This window comes from Peromyscus eremicus, chromosome 18, assembly GCF_949786415.1.
Source record: "Peromyscus eremicus chromosome 18, PerEre_H2_v1, whole genome shotgun sequence".
Taxonomy (NCBI): Eukaryota; Metazoa; Chordata; class Mammalia; order Rodentia; family Cricetidae; genus Peromyscus; species Peromyscus eremicus.
The window spans coordinates 37,143,062-37,166,072 of record NC_081434.1 but is presented as its reverse complement, the minus strand read 5'-3'; the positions used below and the strand labels follow the sequence as shown (position 1 = coordinate 37,166,072).

At 40.9% G+C, this 23,011-nt stretch overlaps 1 protein-coding gene across 2 annotated transcripts in view; it reads left to right on the top strand.

Moving 5' to 3' along the window:
• The window catches only part of Bltp3b (bridge-like lipid transfer protein family member 3B), a 78,327-nt gene that overhangs the window by 23,141 nt on the left and 32,175 nt on the right, over window positions 1-23,011 (top strand). For both annotated transcript variants that reach the window (XM_059245123.1, XM_059245124.1), the window contains 6 exons: window positions 12,492-12,654; window positions 13,756-13,794; window positions 15,597-15,688; window positions 18,084-18,273; window positions 20,124-20,264; window positions 21,892-22,062. In XM_059245123.1, the coding sequence (XP_059101106.1) occupies window positions 12,492-12,654; window positions 13,756-13,794; window positions 15,597-15,688; window positions 18,084-18,273; window positions 20,124-20,264; window positions 21,892-22,062 (796 nt within the window). The remainder of the gene's footprint in view (window positions 1-12,491; window positions 12,655-13,755; window positions 13,795-15,596; window positions 15,689-18,083; window positions 18,274-20,123; window positions 20,265-21,891; window positions 22,063-23,011) is intronic.

The following is a 23,011-nucleotide window of genomic DNA, read 5'->3' as shown; positions in this document are numbered from 1 at the left end:
AACCAACCCCCCTAAACAATGACAATTATCCATAACCCACTAAACGACCAAAAACCACTCACCCACCTCTTGGGAATGTTGGCATCATGTTCTTAAAATTACTTCCTGTTGTGTGGGGGTGACGGCATGTTTAGGGGACCATGAAAAGAATTGGGATAATTGTCAAGTCCTGGGAGAGCTAGCTGTATCATTTGTTGTTCAGTCTCTGTGTAATGGGAAAGTACAGGAGTTGTCTCAAGTCCTAGCTACAGTAGTCTGTGAGGCTGGATCATCCTAGCTAGCCACCTTGAAATTGTCCTGAGCAGTTTATGTAGTTCAAAGCTGATCTTTGGGTGGTGTTTGTCAGCTTAGTGGCATTACCATATTCCAGGTGAAGTTGTCATTGTGGGGCCCCATCCTCCTTTTGGAAACTTCAAAGGTTACTGTTAGGCATGGTCATGGTTCACTGCAGAAAACTTAAACATTTTAAATGTCATATGCAGCAGACCTTGAAGAGGTTAAAAGACCACAATTTGTTATGTACATCCAGAGTACAAAAATTTAATTCTCAGATATCTGATAGAGACTCAAACCAGAAATCATATACAAGAAGCTAGATGAAGTTTTTCTAGAATTAATTAGTACTGTGACCATTAATACCATGACATTAAATTTAAAATATATATATTAATTGTATACATTTTAAGATAATATTTATACCTTAAGAAAAGTTTTAAAGAGTCAAAATAAAACCAAAGAATTATGAGATTAGTGGCAATAGAATAGTTCCTTAATTTTGGTTTCTCTTCTGTTCCATATCAGGTGGCTTTTCTGACATGAGACGGAGATTTTGGATTTTCCTTTAACAAGCATCCTTGGGTTTAGAGAAGGAGAGAGCCATGCTCCAGTTCTAAAGCCAGTTTTAATTTTTAATTGGACTGGAGCTACAAAAAGACCATTTGCCTTGTATATCTGTAGAGAACAAACATTTGGGAAAATTTATGAAATTTTATCCTGTTGAAAGTGTAATATACCAATAGGCCAATTTACTCTTTTTCTTGGGACATTTTCTCTTGATGATTTGTTGTTTTTCCTTTTCTTTCTTTTTTTGGTTTTTAGAGACAAGGTTTCTCTGTATAGCTTTGGAGCCTGTCCTGGAACTCACTCTGTAGACCAGGCTGGCCTCGAACTCACAGAGATCCACCTGCCTCTGCCTCCCGAGTGCTGGGATTAAAAGCGTATGCCACCACCACCCGACTGTTCTTTTTCTTCAGATGCCTCATTTGTCCAGTGGTCTTTAGATTTCTTAGTTGGATGCCTTCATTCTCCTGTAAAGAAAAAAACAAAACCCTGCCCCACCCTAACTTTGGGGAGTTTCCTTTTTGGCAGGTTATATCTGATGAATGAAAGGCATTTGTTAGTCTTATAAGTTAGTTTAGATTGAATGGCCATGCTGTTTGTTGAACTAATGCCTATTGTAATCAAGAGGTCTCTCTTGTTCAAATCTAATCTTTATCAATTTTGATGATATCCATAGCTTTTCTTCTCCTGTGAAACAAAAGCCTCTTCCCCAACGTAATACATATCCTGGTTTCTATTCTGAGGTCAATACATCCTTAAAGTATACAGGTTGATTTAATTCAGCAGTTTTTTTCTTCTATTATCTAATGTCTCTCCACAGCTGTCATTCTGTTTTCGTTAGCATTAAAAAATTAAAGTTAATAAAGCATTGTGCAATCTATCTCTGGGGGTCTTTATTACCCCTTTCTGTTTATTAAGCATATTTTTTAGAGTGTGATTAGATTTTTCTATAACTGCGATTAGATTTTTCTATAACTGCTTGCCTTGTAGATTGTGTCGTATACCTGTAGTAAGGATTCCAGTTAACTTCTGAATAACTTTGGGGATGCCTATCATCTGGTGGTCGTTCTTGAATGGTAACTGGATAAATTAAGGTTGGGTTGCTCCTCTTCAGTTTCATAATGCAATGGTGTGGTAACTTTTCTATACTCCTGTGTGTGTGAATATTTTTCTTAGTTCCATTAGTCTGTCTTTCTAAGGATTTTATCTTATCAGTCAATTTTTTATATTTGGCACTGATATCAAACAACTTTTTTAGGCATAGAACATGAATTACCAAAATGATAATTGACATTATGGCAATCCCAGCTAAGTTGATTATCCCTTCATTTAATTGTTCCACTTTCAAACCATCCATTATGGAATTATACAGAGACCTAACTTTGTGCCTTGTAATGTTTCCCATTTTTAACATGGAGGAAAAACCCTCTTCTCTCTTTCTCTCTTTCTCTCTGTAGCTAATTCCCTGCTTTAAGAATTCCTAGATGTCTTACCACGTCTGCTGATGATGACGATGAAGTGTAAGGCTGGCTGTTGCTGCCTAGCATGTCTGGGCAGAGAACGGAGGCAGTGCTCCACCTAGCTGAAGACAGCTGCTGCTGATAGCACATAGTTGTGAGCTGAGATTATGTGGCAGTTGCCCAAGTGGGTATTGAGGCGTCTACCCTAGTGTGGAGGGGATTCAGGGGAAGCCCACAACCCATGAGGAAAAGGAGCCAAAAGCCAGCCATCTGAAAGGCGGACACAGGGGAACGTGCAACAGAAGCACATTGACGGGTGGGAAGTGAGAGCACAGAGCTGTCCAAGAGCAGAGCTGGCCGGTGGTGAGGGGCTAAGCCAGGGGTGAGCCCAGGCGCTTGTGGAGTTTGGGGACTTGTGGAGACTGCTGTAGAGAGGCTGCAACAGGAAAATCCCAGACTCGCTCAAAGGGCTTGGGGAAGAAATGGAAAAGCTAGCTGGTGACTTTGACAGGTGAAGCTCCCATGTGCAGCTCCAGTGGGCAAGCGGCTATTATGAATTTGTGCTGCAAAAATTGGATGCCAGATGAAGCGTTAATCTAGTTAATCTTTATCAATAAAAAAAATTGGGAGTCAGTTATCAGGGTAGGAACCTGAAATATCAGAGAAGCAGCAGTGCAGCCACCAGTGACTCCTACCTCTTCCTTTCCCTCATCCAAAAGGACTGAGATCCTCTCTCAGCCCTGCCTTACTACTTCCTCTCCTATCTGTCCTAAGTCCTCCAAAACCTCGCTGGTTAATTTTGGTGACCTAGTGGCTAGCTCTGCCCTCTGACTCTAAGCAAGCTTTATTATTAGAACATGATCAAAATACCACACAACATTCATTTACTTGTAAATTTTATTGCTGAAGATTGCATATTTTGTTATACTAAGAAGCTAGTAAATTCATTTTCATGTATTAGGTGTGATTAAAGAAGATGCTTGTTAAAAATAGAAGCTATTTTTGTTTGTAAGTATTTTTAAAGTTTACTACGTTGAAAACACGATAGACAGGCTAGAGAGATGGCTCAGCAGTTCAAAGCACTCCTTGATCTTGCAGGGGACCCAGATTTAGTTCCTAGCACCCACGTGGTGGCTCACACCCATCTGCAGCTGCAGAGTTCCAGGGGACCCAACACCCTCTTCTGTCTTAACAGGCACCAGGCACTCATGTGGTACACAGATAGTTATGCTCACAAAACACTCATGCACGTAAAAAATAAATAAATGTTTAAAAAAATTGTGATAGCCAATAAAATACACACGTTCATGTTAACATTTGTCTGTTACAGTGGCGGAACACATGACTCATGTACTTTCGTGTGTGTGTGTGTGTGTGTGTGTGTGTGTGTGTGTGTGTGTGTGTGGAGAGTGGGTGTATGTGTGCCACAGTGTGTGTGTGTGTGCATGCGCATAGGTTAGAGCACAACCTGTGGGAGTTGGTTCTCTCCACAAGTAGGGTTCAGGTGTTGTTAGTCTTGGCAGCAAGGCTGTCACCCTCTGAGCTATCTTACTGACCATATATTTTATTAATTAATTTTTTTTTCCAGACAGGGTTTTTCTGTGTAGTTTTGGTGCTTGTCCTAGAACTCACTCTGTAAACCAGGCTGGCCTCGAACTCACAGAGATCTGCCTGCCTCTGCCTCCTGAGTGCTGGGGTTAAAGGCGTGCACCCGGCTAAAAATTTTTTTATTTTATTTTATGTGTATGGCTGTTTTGCCTGTGTATATGTCTGTGTGCCACATGCCCACAAATGTTCGTGGCACCCGTGGAACCCGGAAGAAGAAGTTGGATCCCCCAGAGCTGGAGTTATAGACAATTTGAACTGTCATGTGGGAATTGAACCTGGGTCCTCTGCAAGAGCAGCCAGTGCTCTTAACCACGGAGCCATCTCTTCATCCTGGCCATATAGTTTTAAAATAAGCCACTTTGCATGCCATAATGTTGACATTTTATTCTGTATTTTGAGTTTTCTAAGCAATTATTGGGGCTGGAGATAGTGGTTAGAGCACTCATCTAGCATAGGTGAGGAGGCGCTGGGTTATCTTCCCAACACTGAAGAGAGAGAGAGAGAGAGAGAGCGGGGGGGGGGGGGGGGGAGAGAACAGGAAATGAATAAGAGTTTTACCAATCTCCCTTCTCTGGGGCCATTCCTCTTTGACATATTTGAGAGAGAGAGAGAGAGAGAGAGAGAGAGAGAGAGAGAGAGAGAGAGAGAGAGAGAGAGAGAGAACAGGAAATGAATAAGAGTTTTACCGATCTCCCTTCGATCTCCCTTCTCTGGGGCCATTCCCCTTTGACATATTTGAGAGAGAGAGAGAGAGAGAGGGGGGGGGGATCAGGAAATGAATAAGAGTTTTACCGATCTCCCTTCTCTGGGGCCATTCCCCTTTGACATATTTGAGCCAGGCAGTTCTCCTCTGTATTATCCTTTGAGTTCCTGTTAATATACTCCTTAGGTTTTCACAGTTCCATTCTTCTCTCTCTTTCTGTCTTCCAATAAATATTCTCAAGTGTAAGGCATTGGGCTGGGTTTCTTCCCCTCCCCCTTGACACTTTAGCTTTAAAATAGTTATATAAAATAGTTACCTTTTCAGATATTTAGTGATTATTCAGTAAGCTGACATGATTGACTTGATTCAAATTAGAATGTATTCTATGTAGAGCCAAGTCCAGTATATGCCCCTTTCATTGGTAATGTTCATGAGAATTACTACACTGTCTGGGAACTCCCAAAGGAAACTTAGGAGAGAGATTCTGCAGCACCACTTGGAAAAATACAGGTGGCCACATCACTCTCCATACGGTAATACTTTATTCCAGTGTTTTCCCTTGTGCACATGGGGAAAACACGCAATAGACACTTAGTGAAATTCTACATTTCCTCTTTGAGTCTCACATAAATATGACTGAAAGACCATTTTCCTGTAGCATGATATTAAGTGATTGGTAAGCATTTGTGAGTAAGTGAAATTTATATAAAATAAGCCAAATGTATGGATAATAGAAAATATCTAGCTTAGACTATGCAATGACTATTAGTATAAGAAACCAGCTGCTGTATAACTGAATGTGACAGTTGCCTATAAGTCTCCATATATTGAAAATAGTTTAAAGAATGAGCACTATTAGCTTCAGAGCTCAACAGTTTTCAAGCCCTTTTGGGAAAGTGGGAACTTCTGACACTCTCCAGTTCAGACGGCAGCGATAGCAGTCATCGCTCAGTAGGAGGCGGACGGAAGAGAAGGGCTTCTTAACGACGCCTGGCTAGTACTGGCTGATTTATATAGCACCCACCTGTAAGATCAGTTTAGTATATTTTCCATTCTACAGATGAGCAAGTGGAGTGTCTGAGAGGTGACACAATTGTGGCGGAACTGGGATTCAGACCTCTTTGTGTCTCATCTTCAGGCCCAGGCTCCTTGCAGAACCAAATTACTGTGAACCAAATTGAAAACAATTTGCTGTGAATTACGTATATTTTGATCCTTTCTATCTTTCACCTTTTGCCAGGCTTTTCTTTTTATGTTTTGTTGAAGTTTTGTCTTTATGAAAGTTGTAAATACTCCTTCCAGAGCACTTACCCATACTGAGAAGTATAAAAATGAAGAACTAAGCCTAACGCACCCCTCCCAACTCTAGGGTGTTAGTTTTCATGTGTGTTCATGAGTTGTTCAGGTGCTGATCTACATAGTGGGTTCCAGGCCAGTCAGAGCTGTATGAGGGCTCAATAAAAGGGGGTGGGGTTTACTATTCTTATGTAGGACCCAGGATCGGTTCTCAGAACCCACATCAGGAGGCTCACACCCACCTATAACTCTTCCAGGCAGCTGCATATACATGGTACATATAGACTCATGCATGCACGCGCGCGCACGCACGCATGCACACACACACACACACACACACACACACACACACACAATTATTTTTTCTGGAGCTAGCAAGATGGCTCAGTAGTTAAGATCACTGGCTGCTCTTCCAGAGGACCTGGGTTTGATTCCCAACACCCACATAGTGGCTCACAACCACCTGTAACTCCAGTTCCAGCAGATCTGACAGCCTATTCATGTCTCTTTGAACACCAGGGAAACACATGGTGCCCATACATGCAGATAAAATATACATAGAAAATAATAAAACAAAACAAACCCAGCAAACTATACTTAAAATTATTTCCAGAGATAAACAGTTTTGCCTGATAAAAAACATGAATAGAGAGTAAATATCTAAATGTGCCTGGTAACCCCGTATACAAAATATTTTTCTTATATCAAATGTGACATAGGCCAGTTGGTGATAAACTCTGAAAGTGAAGCATATGAAAAATTTAATGACATGGGCCTGAGCATGTAGCTCAGTTGGTCTATTGGTCTATTGCTTGCCTAGCATGTGCGAAGCCTTGGATCCCATGCCGTGTAAACTAGACATACAAATGCTTGCTTGTAATCCTGGCATTCAGGAGGATCAGAAATTAAGGCCATGCTTAGCTACATAGGAGGTTTGAGACCAGCCTGGGCTACATGAGACAGTCTCAAAAAAATTAAGTTTGGTAGTTTTAAAGATTGAGAACAAAAAAATTAAGTTTGGTAGTTTTAAAGATTGATTTACAACAGTGCATCATAAAATAAATGATAGGAAACTATTTCTTGGAAGTATTTGCTCGTCATGTATAAGGGGAAACATTTTTGTGTTCCAGAGTGGAGGAAAAGGCCTCTTCAAGTGTGGAAGCCAAGTGCCTTTTCCTACTGTCTCTAGGATGCAGAGCTCTCTGTTGACTTTCTGGTCCCCTCAAGAACTGACATTTCCTCACTCAACTTTGTAAACACAACCAGGAGAACTAACAGCAGGTTCAGAGCATCTGGTTTTCTGTTGAGGTCTTTGATCTATTTGGAGTTGAGTCTTGTGAAGGGCGGTAAGTATGGCTCGATTTGCTTCTCTACACGCAGACATCCAGTTTGACTGGCATCCTTTGCTGTCTTTTTCCCTATGTGTGATTCTGGCTGCTTTATCATCATCGTTAAAGCTCAGGAACTAGACTGCCTGTGTTCAGTTCCTGACTCTAGCCTTTGTATGTCTGTGAGCATGTTATTTAACATTTTTAAAATTAAAAAATTTTTTCATTATTTTGTTTGTATGGGTTTTTGCCTTTATGTGTGTCTGTGTACATGCCATGTGCATGCCTGGTGCCCAGTGAGGCCAGAAGAGGGCATTGGATCTCCTAGAACTTGTTGTGAATTGCTATGTGGATGCTGGGAATTGAACCAGGGTTCTCTGAAGAGTAACACCAAGCCATCTCTCCAGCCCATTATTTAACATCTTAATGACTCAGTTTCAGCACTTAAAAATTTAAAATTACATTTACTTATTTATTGTGTGTATGCATGTGTATATATTATAGAGTGAGTGTGGAAGAGAGAGGACAACTTGCAGAATTTGGTTCTCATCTTCTACCATGTGGGTTCTCAGGCTTGGCGCCAGATGCCCCCACCTGCTGCTCCATCTTGCCAGCCTAGTTTCTCCACTTTTAGGATGAAGGCTATAATTATACCACTTCAGAGAGTTATTAGCTCAGATGAAGTCTATAAAGCTCTTCAAAATAGTCCTTGATGGAAGTGTCAACTTCTGATAACAGCCTGCCATTGTTACAGTGCAAACAATCCGGAAATACGCAGAAAAGAATGGCTGCCTACCTGGAGAAGCCAGGGAGTGTTTCTCAGTTTCATTTGACCTGCATAGTCTGTCGCTGTATCAGAGAACCTGACACAGGCTACGTGGGAAGTATTTAGCTCACAGTTTTGAGGGCTCGGTCCAAGTGGCTCCGGATTGATCCCTGGCTGCACCACCAGGTGCAAATGGCAGATAGCAATGGCTGGAGAATACACTGGGAACAAACAAGTGATTATATCTTGAACTCCAGGAGTCAGAGAGAGTGGGAGTGAGAACAAGACAGGGGCATCAGAGCCCTAAGGGCCTAAGAACCAGTCACAGGAGTCCTCGGTCAGAGGCCTGGCTTAACATCTCTCCTGAATTCAAGGGACAGGAAGTGGCGGAAAGGTGGGGCAGGAATGGAATCGGTGTGACCATACGTAAAGACAAGATCCAGCATTCAGCAGGAAGAAACAGTAGCTCAGGGGTGAGAGGGAGGCGGGAATTAAGGAGTCTGTCTTACTGTGCTCTGGCTGGTCCTCACTCAGCTCTGGATTCTCTAGGTTTTAGAGAAGTCAGTAGAGAGTGGTCTCCCCGTTTTGTGGGATGCACTGGGGGTTGGGGGTCGGGGAGAGAGGCAGTCTCACCATGAAGTGATCTGCCTAAAAATCTGTCCCAGAGTTCTAAGGTGACTACAAGTTACGAGCAAAGACCAGAAGCTTCTAGATGCTGCTCCAGGACAGGTGGAACCTGGGTAAAAACTAACCTTTGGATGTCCTTGCAAATCTTGGAAATACTTTACTTTTATCTTGATGCCCTTAATCTAGAAGGGAGTTGAGTTAGGATAAGTGTATTTAGGGATAACAAACCCTGGATTCCAGTTTTTATGCAGATACTCCTTAAATGGTTAGTTGGCCTGTGTGCAGATTTGAGCAGGAATCTCATCTGAAATTTAAGACAAAGAGACAGATGCAAAATGAGGGCCCAGTTGTCAGGTTATCCTGCTGTTAGCCATCAATTGTGACATTTGCAGGCGTGTGTGTGTGTGTGTGTGTGTGTGTGTGTGTGTGTGTGTGTGTTAAAGCAGCTCTAAGTCATCGGGCCCCACCTCTGTTGTTGTTGTTTGTTGTTTTCAAGACAGGGTTTCTTCTCTGTGTAGTTTTGGTGCCTGTCCTGGATCTCACTCTGTAGACCAGGCTGGCCTCGAACTCAGAGATCCACTTGCCTCTGCCTCCTGATTAAAGGTGATTAAAGGTGTGTGCCACCACCGCCCAGTGTAGGCCCCACCTCTTTAATGTCTCAGTATCACACCAAGCCTTTATGCACAGGGTTCTTTGAGGAGCATCTATCATCCAGACTACAGTACTACACCATAAAAGAGAAGTAGGAGTTTGCTTGGTAGAGGAAGAGGTAGGCATTCTGGAGCTTTGAGATGGCGGATATGGAAAGAAGAATGGTAGCCAGGTGGTGGTGGCATAGGCCTTTAATCATTTTTAATTTCAGCACTTGGAGAAGAATCAGGTGGATCTCTTTGAGTTCGAGGCCAGCATGGTGTACAGAGTAAGTTTCTGGACAGCCAGGGCTATACAGAAAAACCCTGCCCTGAAAACCAAAATAAACAAATGAATGAATGAATGAATGAATGAATGAATGAATGAATGAAAAACAAAAGAAAGAAGAATGGTGTTCTCAGAAGCTGTTGTTGGTCAGTCTGGCAGAGCATCTAAAGGATGAGATGCACTTAAATGTGTTTAACAAACAAGTTTCCTTCCTCATGTAATTATTCACCAATTTCTGGCTGTTCTTGAGATTAGATGCTAAATTCTGAATGTGGAATGTAACACTTTTATAACAATGATTAGTGATTTTGGTCTCCATGAACTTTGACCTCCTGTGCTGACAAAAAAAACCCTACAGCTGTCAGGACCATGGCCCAGGAACACAGATTCAGAGCGCCCCAAATACCATGTTCCAACGTGGTAACAGTTTCATGAAGCTTTTATAGTAAAAAAGCAAATAAAATCATAAATCAAGTTACATCCAATACACTGTAGAGACACTAGGTAGGCAGGTTACAGCACAGTGGAGGGAATCGCTGCCGTGGACTCCAGATGACGTCTGATGACATGCTTAGTCTTTGGTTGGTGAAACTGAGTGGTCTCAGTACATTCCCATGGATTTACCCAGTTGTTACAGGGTGTTAAGTGAAACACAGAGGAGGGCAGAGAATGGATATTTAGGGGGCTTAGAGAGCCCACGGTAATTTTGCTCTCAACTGTGTCATTCTGGTTCTCCATGGTCACAGGGCTTTAAAAAGTACTTATTTATTCCTGTTGTGTATGATGGGTGTGCATGGGTGAGAGGCACACTCATGCCACTGAGCGTATGTGAAAGTCAGAGGACAATGTAGAGGTCATCAGGCTTGGTGGTAAGTGCCCGTAGCTATGAAGCCTTCCTGCAGGCCTAGTAATTCACTTATAAAGAGTGGCCAGGTAAGATTAGAAATTTTCATTTGAGAGACGGGGTTGTTTTCAGGTTTGAGTAATGTATCTAAAAGTACTGGAAAATACATTTGTAGTTTATTGTTATTCTTTGTGATATCAAGCATGTAAGTTCAAGTTTCTCATTCTGTCTGGTACACAGGGTAAATCTTTTTAAAAGGATTTTATTTTAGGGTCTAGAGCAGTGGTTCTCAACCTGTGTGTCTTGACCCCTTTGGAGGTGGCCTATCAGATATCTTGTATATCAGATATTTACATTATGACTCAATGATAGAAAAATTACAGCTATGAAGTAGTAATGAAAATAATGTGATGGTTGGGGTCACCACAACAGGAGGATCTGTTAAAGGGTCACAACATTAGGAAGATTGAGAACCACTGCTCTAGAGAGCTATGGCTTAGCTGTTAAGAGTGCTTGATGCTCTTCCTAAAGACACTAGTGCAGTTTCTAGCACCCACATCAGGCAGCTCACAACTGTCCAACTAGAAGGTATCTGATGCCCCTTTTTGGGCGCTTATACATGCACGCGCGCATGCGTGCACACATATACACACACACACATTCTCACACTCACATACAATCAATCAATCAATCCATCAGTCAGTATTTCTTTAAAAGGCTTTATTTATGCTTGTACATGTATATATGTGAAATGTGTTTGTGTGAATGCACGTGCCTGTGTGTGTGTGTGTGTGTGTGTGCGCGTGTGTGTGTGCGCGCGCGCGCGCTCATGGAGGCCATCAGAGGGTGTTGGATTTCTGGAGCTAGAGCCACAACTCTTTGTAAGCTGCCTATTGTAGGTGCTGGGATCTGAACTCCAGTCCTCCTGATAGAGCAGCAGCAAGTGTTCTTAGATACTGAGCTGTCACTCCTGTCTCTCCCATCTCTCCCCTCCTGGGAAAACTCTTATAACACATTCACTGTTACATTAACTTGTTTCTAATTTAAAAATACCCATTAAATGCTTTGTTGAATTATCTCAAGCAGTATGTTAAAAAGTAGAGATGAAATTAAAAATGGAAATAGGAAAGGTCTTCCACAGATATCCCCTAATAGAAGCGTCATTACAGAAACTGTTGATTGCAGAGCCGTGTGGACAAATCCAACACATGGTAGACAAACATGACCATCGAGCTACATCCCCAGCCCTTAATACGTGAAAATCTTTTAAAGAATGCTTCCTAGAAAAAGGTGGTGGAGAGTCCAACTACAGTTAAAGGTTCACTGTCCTTATGATTTCCAGAAGTCATTAAGTACTTTACATTTCAGTTTCCGAATTCCTGTAGCTAAACCTATAGAAAGGACAAGGGGCACTTCTAGAGTTACCTCAGAGTTCAGAATAACTGATTTTTAGAGAGTTACCCAGAGGACACCAAAACCAACCTCTAAGTGGAGCTGTGTGATTTCCTTCCTCAGAAACTTAAAAAACACTATGTATGTGCCAGAATTTATTTCTGAAGTAGTTTGGGTCGGTTTCTAATGCTGGGAGTAGCCAGGTGATCCTCATTATGACCGTTGAGCATCGTTCTTCGGATGATGACTGACATCTGCTGCCATGTGAGCTGCTGTTAGAGGGGGCCCTCAATTCCCTTGACTTCTTGTACCTTGGTTAACAGCACAGTATTGTCTCTCCTCTGTGATGGAGTCTACAGTGAACAAAATGTGCTAGGGAATGGGTCAAGACCATAGTGCCTGGAAAACGGTCGTGTGTCCTTCCTACATTCTCATTCAGTTTGACAGGTGATAAGAACCCGACTTCAGCTGTTTATAGGAATATGGCATTCAACTCTGTGCCCCTAAGTGGTAGCCTTAATATTAGAGAGCTTTGGCTATGAGAGACCAAAGTAACAATGAAAGACAGTGAACACGGATAGAAAAACCCCATCCCTGTGATCTTCTGGTGTTTAGTGTTGCTATTGCATTTTAATGCTCTGTATTTGCTAGGATGTCTCTGGGGCACATTAACTAACACTAAAATAAATGTAACTGTGTTCTTTTTCAGATTTACCAAAAACTTATCTCCTGACAAAATAAATCTAAGCACCCTGAAAGGAGAAGGCGAGCTGAAGAACCTGGAGCTGGATGAGGAGGTGCTCCAGAACATGCTGGATTTGCCCACGTGGCTGGCTATCAACAGAGTGTTCTGTAACAAAGCGTCCATCAGGGTAAGACTGGGATGGCTGGGGAGACTTCGCATGGTGTCAGGGTCTGGTCCTCTCTAGCATTTAACATGAGTACTCAGCTTCAGGTCATTCCATAAAAACCATTTTATTCCTACAGCTTATACAGAAACTAACTGCATAGATGATTGTTCATCCCTTATGAGTGCAATTGAGGTCATACCAATAACTTAGTTATGTTTTGTTTAAAACAATTTTATTGATAGTTTGCTACAATTACTTGGTTATAATTTAACTACTTCACTTTGGCATATATTCAATGATAATCCCCCCTTAGGATTTCTTATCAATTGAAATGATTTAAATTTATATGCTTTATTTAAATGTAAGAATTGTCATTTGTTACTGTTGTTACTGTAGACATCATGCTATCATGCTAGTTTAGAATTTTATCCGCTTTCGTGTGTTTCTTGGTAGTTTGGAGAAATTCAAGGATTTCTATTTACTTCACTAATGGTAACATTGTTATTACTATTCTCCTGACGTTTGTGTCTAATCTTATGTCAGTTCATCCAACTTCGTGCTGTTAGAGGCCAGGCTTAGACTGAGAGCTGGCAGCTCGGGAGAGACAGTGTGTGCTAATTTTTTTTTTTTTTAATAAAAGTAAAATTTGTGTTTCCTTTGGAAAAGCGTTCTGTGTCCTTTGGTATTCATCATTACTTTGGGTCTATGACCCAAATATTAACCAAGATATGACTGGGTATATTTAAACATTGTCTCTTTGTTGTAGCTGGCATTTTTCATCAATGATTTGGATTTATTTGAATAGCTGCAAAAATACCAGTTGGAATTCTAAAGTCAAACAAATTGATAGAACATTGATTATGCTTTGTTGAGAATTCTTAAATTATGTAATTAAAATGTATTTTAAGGACTGTTAAAACATGTAAATTGTCTTATTTAGATAATTTCAATGATTTTCTCCTATAACATAGATACCCTGATTTCAATAGTATGAGTAATTTGCAGTCTGGGAGAGATTTATATTGTAAGTTGCTGCCTATCTTCTACATACAGAGATGTCTGTTGATTAGTATTTAATATAATTTTTAATAATTCATTTTAAAGAAAATATTTTATTTGTAGATTCCATGGACAAAACTGAAAACACATCCCATCTGTTTGGTGAGTAGTGAAACTGTTTCAAAAATAAGCATTTACATGTGTAAATCAACTATTCTATAAATATTAATATTTTGTTTCTTGGACTTTCCATCTATTAGCTTTTGCTTTATTTTTATTGGGCTTAGTTTTTTCAGCTGTTGTATGAGAAGCTTGAACTTTAAGAGGGATTTTAAAGGTTTTATTTCTAGGACATTGTATCCGGTTGGCGTATTGCATGTTTTCATTCTTCTCTGACATATTATAGAATTACTTCAATAACTTTTGACCCAGGCTTTCTGTGTTTTTGCTCTCCTTGGAAAGTTTGGTCACATGTTCTGTAATGTAAAGAAAATTGAGTAAGATAGATCACTTAACCCCTTTTTAACGTAATTTCTTTATTGATTCTTTGGGAATTTCACATCATGCTCCCTAATTCCACTCAGCTCCGGTCCCCCCAATATCTTCCCCTAACCCTTTTAGCCCCCCCCCTCCGCAAAAGAAAGTTAAAACAAAACGAAACAAAGGCATCAAGCAAACAAGAACAAAGCAAAGCAAAGCAAACCCTTGGCCTCCATCTTTCCCACCTCTTCATTCGTCCTTGTGGTGTTGGGAGCAGAGTGTCACATAGTAACCCTTTTGACCCAGTAAAGTCAGCTTTAACAGCAAATGTTCATTACCCTTTTGACCCAGTAAAGTCAGCTTTACCAGCAAATGTTCATTGCAGTGAGTCATCTAAGTTTCACCTTATTATTTGTGTGTGTGCCTGCACACATGTGCATGTGTACATGCCATGGCCGGCATGTGAGAGTGAAGGGCAACTTGCAGGAGTTGGTTCTCTCCTTCCGCCATGTGTTCCAGCTAGGAAACCCAGGTGTCCACCTTGGCAGCACATGTCTTTACGGACTCACTCATTCATTCCACATTTTGAGGTGGTGTTCCAGACTGAATCTGTGTACTTGAACATGTTAATTCCTACCCTTAGCCTAGCCTCATTCCATAAATATTCTTTATGAAATCACCTGTTCTCTCTCTCTCTCTCTCTCTCTCTCTCTCTCTCTCTCTCTCTCTCTCTCATGGTTTTTTGAGATAAGATTTTCTCTGTGTAGCTCTGGCTGTCCTGGAACTCATCTGTAGACCAGACTGGCCTTGAACTCACAAATCCACTTGCCTCTGCCTCCTGAGTGCTGGAATTAAAGGCATGCACCACCACTGCCCAGCTGAAATCACCTGTTTTTTGAGCTGAAGAAATTTATATTTTAACAGAGGTTGACTGAACAAATACGCAATAAAATAAGATGATTTTTTAGATAGTGATAAATGCTATATTTAAAATGTAGAATGAAGAAGTCTGGATTTGTAGATGCACTCTCTATTAAAAGCATTAGATCTATCCTCAAGAAAAAATTATCTGGAAAAGATAGTTTTCTTCTTATGGGAGTGTTTGCCTTGCTCATTTCATAATTTGCTTAGTTTATGTCTTATGTCTCAGATTTCAAGAAAAGACTTCTAGATGTAGTTCAGTCCCTTTCATTAATATATAATTTATCAGTAATGTGAGGATACAAATGGGATTAGAGTTTATGCTTCCATTAAATCTAGTGACCTCATCAGTTAATGGCTGCTTCTGTATTTCCTCCCCCAGACTCATAGAATGTGTATGTAACTTTTTCCACCAGGGTATCAGTGCGTCAGTGAAGGACTGAATGCTTTCTTCCTTTTTAGCATTTTCACAACTGTTTACTTTGGCCCTAAATAAATGAAAGAAAATACACTTCATACTTTCACAGTGCACATAGATCTCTAATTATTTAATTTTGTATTAGTCTCTAGATAAAGTCGTAATGGAAATGAGTGCGTGTGAAGAGCCACGAGCCCCTAACGGTCCATCACCGATTGCAACTGCTTCAGGACAGAGGTAAGCCATGTTCTCTGCTCTCTGTGGCTACCACAGGGTGTTCTTTTTTTATGGCGGTGGTTCTCTTATCTGCAGCAGCAGGACAGGAAGAATATAAAATCCTTTCACCTCAGATACCCTCTGCTTAAGCTACCTCTTTATGAGATAGTCTCCACATTTAGTTAGTAGCAGATTATTTTTAAATTTCATCATTTCTCTTGATTATCATATTGTTAAATAGTAATGAGTAGCCAAAGGCAGTGCAGAAGAGCTTAACATTCTATAAATCAGATACTCTCTTAATTTTTTATTACTGTAGTTAACTGCGGATTCACTTTCCATGTATTCATTTAACTGTGACTAGTGACATTCTAAAAATACTGGATGGAAAATTCTGGAACTAAACAATTCATAAGTTTGAAAATGTATGCCATTATGAGTGTCATGAAAGACTGAGATTTAGCTGGAGATGTGAATCACTCTTTAGTCCAGTGTGTTCATGCTGTATAGGGAGTTAGTCAGTCAGCAGCTGCCTGAGTTATCAGTCAGCTTTCATGTATCGGTGCTTTGTTTTCAAGTAACTTGTACATAGGAATACACAAAAATCACAGTATGTTAGCTGTTTGCTTTATTTAATCTCATCACATAGGCCTATATTTCTTTTACATTATCACAAGAAGGGTATGTTTAGCATAAGATATTTTGAGCTGGGGATGTAGCATGTTTAAGGCCCTGGATTTATGCAGCATTACATAGAACAAATGTGGTTATGTATGACTGGAATCCAAGCCCTCAGGAGCCAGAGGCAGAAGGATAGGAGTTCAAGGTCATCCTTGGCTACTTATTTGAGATCCTGTTTCAAAAACAAAGTTATCTTAAGAATGTCTATATTCTCATAACTTTTATTACCATGTATTGTTATAATTGCTCTTTTATTATTAGTTACTGTTAACCTCTTGTGTCTAACTTATAATTTAAACTCTACTATTGGTATATGTGTATAGGAAAATTAGTGTATGCAGGTCGGTAATATCTGTGATTTCAGGCAACCACCAGGAGTCTTGAAACATTAATATTTCTCTGCACTTTATTTCCTATGCATCAATGAACTCTTGTCATTCCTAAATGATGTGGGAGGCAGAGGCAGGTGGATCTCTGTGAGTTTGAGGCCATCCTGGTCTACAGAGTGAGTTCCAGGACAGCCAGAGCTACACAGAGAAAGAAAACCAAACAAACAAAAAAAGATAGTTAACATTGGACTGTTACATAAGCTTTGTTGAAATGGATTTTTTCTGTTTTTTTTTTGTTTTTGTTTTTGTTTTTTCAAGACAGGGTTTCTCTGGGTAGTTTTGGTGCCTGTCCTGGAGCTCACTCTGTAGATCAAGGGCTGGCCTTGAACTCACAGAGATTGGCTTGGCTCTGCCTCCCAAGTGCTGGGATTAAAGACATGTGCCACTACCGCCCGACTGAAATGGATTTTTAAGAATTACTTGTTTTGGGGCTGGAGAGGTAGCTTAGGAGTTAGGTGTACTTGCTGCCCTTGCAGAGATCCAGATTTGGTTGCTAGCACCCACAGGGCTGTGCACAACCTTCTGAAATTCCTGCTCCAGCATCCTCTTCTGGTCTCTGTGTACTTACATACATGCAGGCCAAATACTCACATGCATAAAATAAAAATACATCTTAAAAATATTATTTAGGAGCTGGTGGGAGCTCAGCACCTCTGCTCATGGCTCCGGGGATGCACGTCGGAAGGAGCACCAGCTTAGGCTGATCTGTGTGTTAGTATGATGTCATCTGTTCTGTGCTGAGATGGCAGAGAGCCGTCATGTTCATTGGCTGTAGAGCTTAGATTTGGACCAGAAGTAACAGTGACAGGGAAGGTGGCTGTCATCTTAACTTTATAATTGCTCCTCTGTCTAGAGACTTTTGAGATTTCATAGTATGGATTATAATTTATGTAGAGTAGTTGGTGTTTAGATTGGTTAGAGTTAGAAAGAGTTGGAGAAAAGTTAGAAATACTTTTAATATTATTGTAAGAGGGAAAGAAAAGTAGGAAAACATATAGTAAGACTGATTTTTTTTTTTGCATTTTTTACTTTGGAAATGTGAGTTAGATATTAGGGCATTGTATATATAGACTTATGTAAGACTATTAGCAGTGATTTTTTTTTTAAAAAAAGGTTATTTATTTACTATGTATTCTGCCAGCATATATGTCTGCATGCCAGAAGAGGGCACCAGATCCCATTACAGATGGCTGTGAGCCACCATGTGGTTGCTGGGAATTGAACTCAGGTCCTCTGGAAGAACAGCCAGTGCTTTTAACCTCTGAGCCATCGCTCCAGCCCCAGCAGTGATTTTTAATGACTTTATTTTTCCTTTGTCTTGTTTCTGTTTTGCTTTGTTTTTCCAGTGAATATGGCTTTGCTGAAAAAGTTGTGGAGGGAATTACTGTTTCTGTGAATTCTATTGTCATCAGAATTGGAGCAAAAGCTTTCAACGCCTCCTTCGAATTGTCTCAGCTCCGAATCTATAGTGTCAATGCTCACTGGGAACATGCAGACTTGAGGTTTACTCGGATCCAAGATCCACAAAGAGGAGAGGTAAAAGGCTTTTTCTACTAAAAAGCATTTTAGTTGTTGATAAATAAACAGAGATATTTAAAATTGCACCAGCAGCCAGCAAGAGGCTCAGTGGTTAAAGGTATTTGCTGCCGATCCTGATGACCTAAATAACATCCCTGGGACCCAAAGGAGAGAACTGGCTCCTGCTGAGGCACATGGGTGCCCACACACATGTATACATAAACACACATGCACACAAAACCAATTTAAAAAGCAGCCAGAGGGATGGCTCAGCAGCTAGTACTTGATGCTATTGCAGAAGAACTGAGTTTGGTTCCCAGGACCTGCACTGGCAGACTCACAGCCACCTGTGACTCCAGTGCCCGTGGGATCTGACTCTCTTTTCTGGCTTCTGCAGGCACATGCACATATGGTACACATACATGTACTTAGGTATACATGCACGTGTAGATGTAACAGTCTTATTAAATAAGAAACACAGAGCCAAATGCAGAGTTAAAAGCCCAAGAGGTCAGAGCAGTAGCTAAGAGCTGAGATTAAAACCTCCTTCTTACCCTTCCTGCCGCTGCTGTCCTTCCTCTCAGAAAGAGGTGTACTTCCTGTGTGTCTGTCCTTTTATTGACTTTCTGTTCTGCCTTCTCATTGGTTGTAAACCCAACCACATGACCTCCTCGTCACTGCCTGTCTATACAGACCTCCAGGTCTCTATGGTTGGTAATGAGATTAAAGGCGTGTGTCTCCATGCTGGCTGTATCCTTGAACACACAGAGATCTGCCTGTCATGTGATCAAGATTAAAGGTGTGCACCACCACCGCCGGCTTCTGCTATGGCTTGCTATTAGCTCTGACCCCCAGGCAACTTTATTTATTAGTATACAAATAAAATCACATTTCAGTACAAATGAAATATCACCATATATATGCATGTGTACACACACACACACCCCAAAATAAAATAGTTACATTTATGGTTGCCCAGAATCACATTCTGGTAGATTTCTTTCTTCTGGACTTATAAGTATACTTTTCTATTAACCTAAATAATTTAATTATAAAATGTTGGTATTTTAATGTTTTACTATATACATCTTTCACCTTATGAAAGTAATGAGTCCTACTTTTTAATTAAAATTTTTTTTGTGTGTGCATGCATGTGTATATGCATGTGCGTACATGTGTGACTATTTATGTGTCTGTGCATGTGTGTGTGTCTATGCCTGTTCATGTATGTCTTTGGGAGCATGTGTGCATGTGTGTGTGTATGCACTAATGCATGCATGCACCATGGCATGCATGTGGAGGTCAGAGATCAACTTTGTGGAGTCTCATCTCTCTTGTATTTATGTGGGTTCCAGGGATCAAGCTCAGGGCAGCTTTTCGCAGTAAGTGCCTTTAGCTCCTTTTGGGCTTTATTCAGACACTGTTTTAGTCATGACTCTAGAGCTACTTGTTGATTGTGTTGTTTCCTAAATGAAAGTGCCAAGAGTCTCATGGATGAGTAAATTCTGAATGTACCCTGCCGAGTTTGATGAAGAGTAAAAGTAGCATGACAAACATTTTTAGAATGTCACAAAAATTAGTTGAGAGGTACATTAGCCGGGTGGTGGTGGTGCACGCTTTTAATCGCAGCACTCGGGAGGCAGAGGCAGGGGGAATCTCTGTGAGTTCAAGGCCAGCCTAGGCTACAGAGTGAGTTCCAGGAAAGGCGCAAAGCTACACAGAGAATCCTTGTCTCGAAAAAAACAAAACAAAACAAAACAAAAAAGAGAGAGAGAGAGAGAAGGAAGGTACATTATTTCTTTGTTTCATAAATGTACACTTTCTCATTTTGCACGAGTGTGTGCTCCTAATCTCTGTTTTCTCCTTAGGTTCTGACATTTAAAGAAATAAATTGGCAGATGATTCGAATTGAAGCAGATGCCACCCAAAGTTCACATCTTGAAATTATGTGTGCTCCTGTTCGATTAATAACTAACCAGTCAAAAATCAGAGTCACCCTTAAAAGAAGAGTAAGTGCAATGGTCGTTTTGATCCCTGTGTTGGTGATAAAACAGGCAGGAGATGGTCAGGTGGCACACGGACACCGTGAGTGGTGTATCTAGACGCTGTCGCAGACAGAGAAAGACTGGGATAATGTCTAGTTTATGGAGAGCTGTGTAGTTACAGCACTCCTATCTGATAGATGAGGATTTAAGTGCTCAAAGGTTAGTATTTCTAACAACTGAATAGACTTTTATTTATTTTTTACAATAATTGGTTTATTTTTATTTTATATGCGCTGGTATTTTACCTGCATGTATGTCTGTGTGAAGGTATCAGATCTTAAGAGTTACAGACAGCTGTGGGCTGCCATGTGGGTGCTGGGAGTTTAACCTGGGTCTTCTGGAAGAGCAGTCATTTCTCTTAACTGCTAAGCTATCTCTCCAGCATCTTTTTTTATTTTTTTATTTTTTTAAATTTTTTTATTTTAAGATTCAGATATTTGTTGAGTATTTACTATCTTACAGTTTCATTTCACAGGCTGGGAGTGTAACTTGTGGTAGAATGCTTACTTAGCATGGATAAGACCCTGAGTTTAGTCCTTAAATGCAACTAGGAAAAAAAATAATGAAGGAGTTGAGGAGGAGGAGGAGGAGGAGGAGGAGGAGGAGGAGGAGGAGGAGGCGGAGGAGGAGGGAGATGAAGAAGAAGTTTCTCTTACTGAATTTTGCTCAACAATGGTTTTTATTATTGATAGCCAACACTTTAACCATCAGTAAGTTTGTAAGATTTGGCTGGAGGGGCAGGCGTGGTGGCACACACCTTTAGCCCAGCACTCGGAAGGCAGAGTTCTGGTTACACAGAGACCCTGCCTCAAACAGACAACAAAAGATGGCGCTGGTAACTTAGATAAATGAAGAAGCTAGCAGGAAGAGTATTGGAGCTTGAGAGCACGCAGTGGGGTTGGTGATGAGCTTTAATGAGGAGATGATACCTTTAAAAACAGGCCCAATACCAGACTCGGCAGCGTGCTCTGTGCTCTGTGTCACTGGCATATTAACATGAATAGCTGTGGTAAGCTCCAGGAAGGGAGGCTTCTCCGAGCTTCCCAAAGGTTCCCAGAAACGTGAACCGTGGGTAAAATGGCCTTTTGTATTTGATGACTTGTAATTCCACTTTCCCAGGTAGGATGAGTTCCGTTAATAGAAGCGATTAGGAGCTGTCACCTGTACATAGAAATTACACACGTGCTATGTAATTTGTACTGAACCTGTCTGTCTCTTAGCGCTATCATCTCTAGCTTTGGGAAATAGTCTCTCTATCTTACAGGCACTCAATAAATATTGTGTCATTTTCATTATTCTTCATCTTGTGGGGTGGGGCACATGCCATCCTGTTAGTGGAGGTCAGAGGGTGACTTAGGATGTTGGATCTCTCCTTCCACTACGGGGGTCCTGAGGGTTGGACTCGGGCCATCAGGCTTGGTGGCAAGTGACTCTGCCTACTGAGCCATCCTGAAGGCTCAAATACTTAATTAAATGGAGGCAGTATCCATGTCCACATTTAATCCTACTAACAGTCTTTATGCTTTTAATAAATGTAAGTGTGTTACAAGTTTTATTCTTGGATTAACTTTCTAAATTCTTTTTATTACAGTTAAAAGACTGCAATGTTATTGCAACGAAGTTGGTTCTAATACTGGATGACTTGTTATGGGTTTTAACGGATTCCCAGTTGAAGGCTATGGTGCAGTATGCAAAGTCTCTTAGTGAAGCAATAGAAAAATCAACGGAACAAAGGAAGAGTATGGCTCCTGAACCTACACAGGTATGCTACAAATCCACAGAAAAGAAGACAATATGTAACTTAATGTAAACAGATTGGTGAGTTGGTATTTCCTTTATATGATATTGTAACACTGAAACCAAGTATCTTCTTCATCGAAATCTGTTAAAGTGTAATGTTATATGTGACATTACTGTGTGTCTAGTGCTTGTTTTGTTTGGAGCTCTTTGTCGGGGCAGAATTATTGACAGTGTAGCAGTATTTGATGGTATAATCTTGTGTGCACACCCATGGCGGACATAGGAGTGTGTTGAGTCTCCTGCTTCACCCCTGCACCTTATTTCCTTGTGATAGTCTCTCCCTGAGCTTGCTGCTGGAATGGCCGCCACCCCCAGGAATCCTATCACCTCCTCTCACAGTGCTGGGGTTGGAGTTGGTAATGTCCCACTTGTTACGTGAGTGCTGGGGACTTGAACTCAAATCTTCATGCCTGTGCATGAAGCTTTTGTGCACCAAGTCATCTCCTAGCCCAGTAATCCTTTTCAAGAAGTAAAAAAACAAAAGAAAATCAGTGTGGTGATATATTGTGTACCCTAATAAAATTTGCCTGAAGATCAGAGAGCAGAACACGCTACTAGATTAAACATAGAGGCCAGATAGTGGTGGCACACACCTTTAATCCTAGCACTCTGGGGGCAGAGATCCATCTGGATATCTGGGAGATCTGTGAGTTCAAAGCCACCCTGGACTACATGAGATTGACTCAGTCTAGGTGAGAAACAGAGCCAGGCAGTGGTGGCACACACCTTTAATCCCAGTATGTGGTATCACACGCCTTTAATCCCAGCACTAAAAAGGAAGTTATATGGTAGGCAGAGAAAATTATATAAGGCGTGAGGAGTCCTAGAGGTGAGACGTGGCAATGGCCTGTTCCTTTGTCTCTCTGATCTTTCAGCATTTACCCCAATATCTGGGTCTAGGTTTTATACTA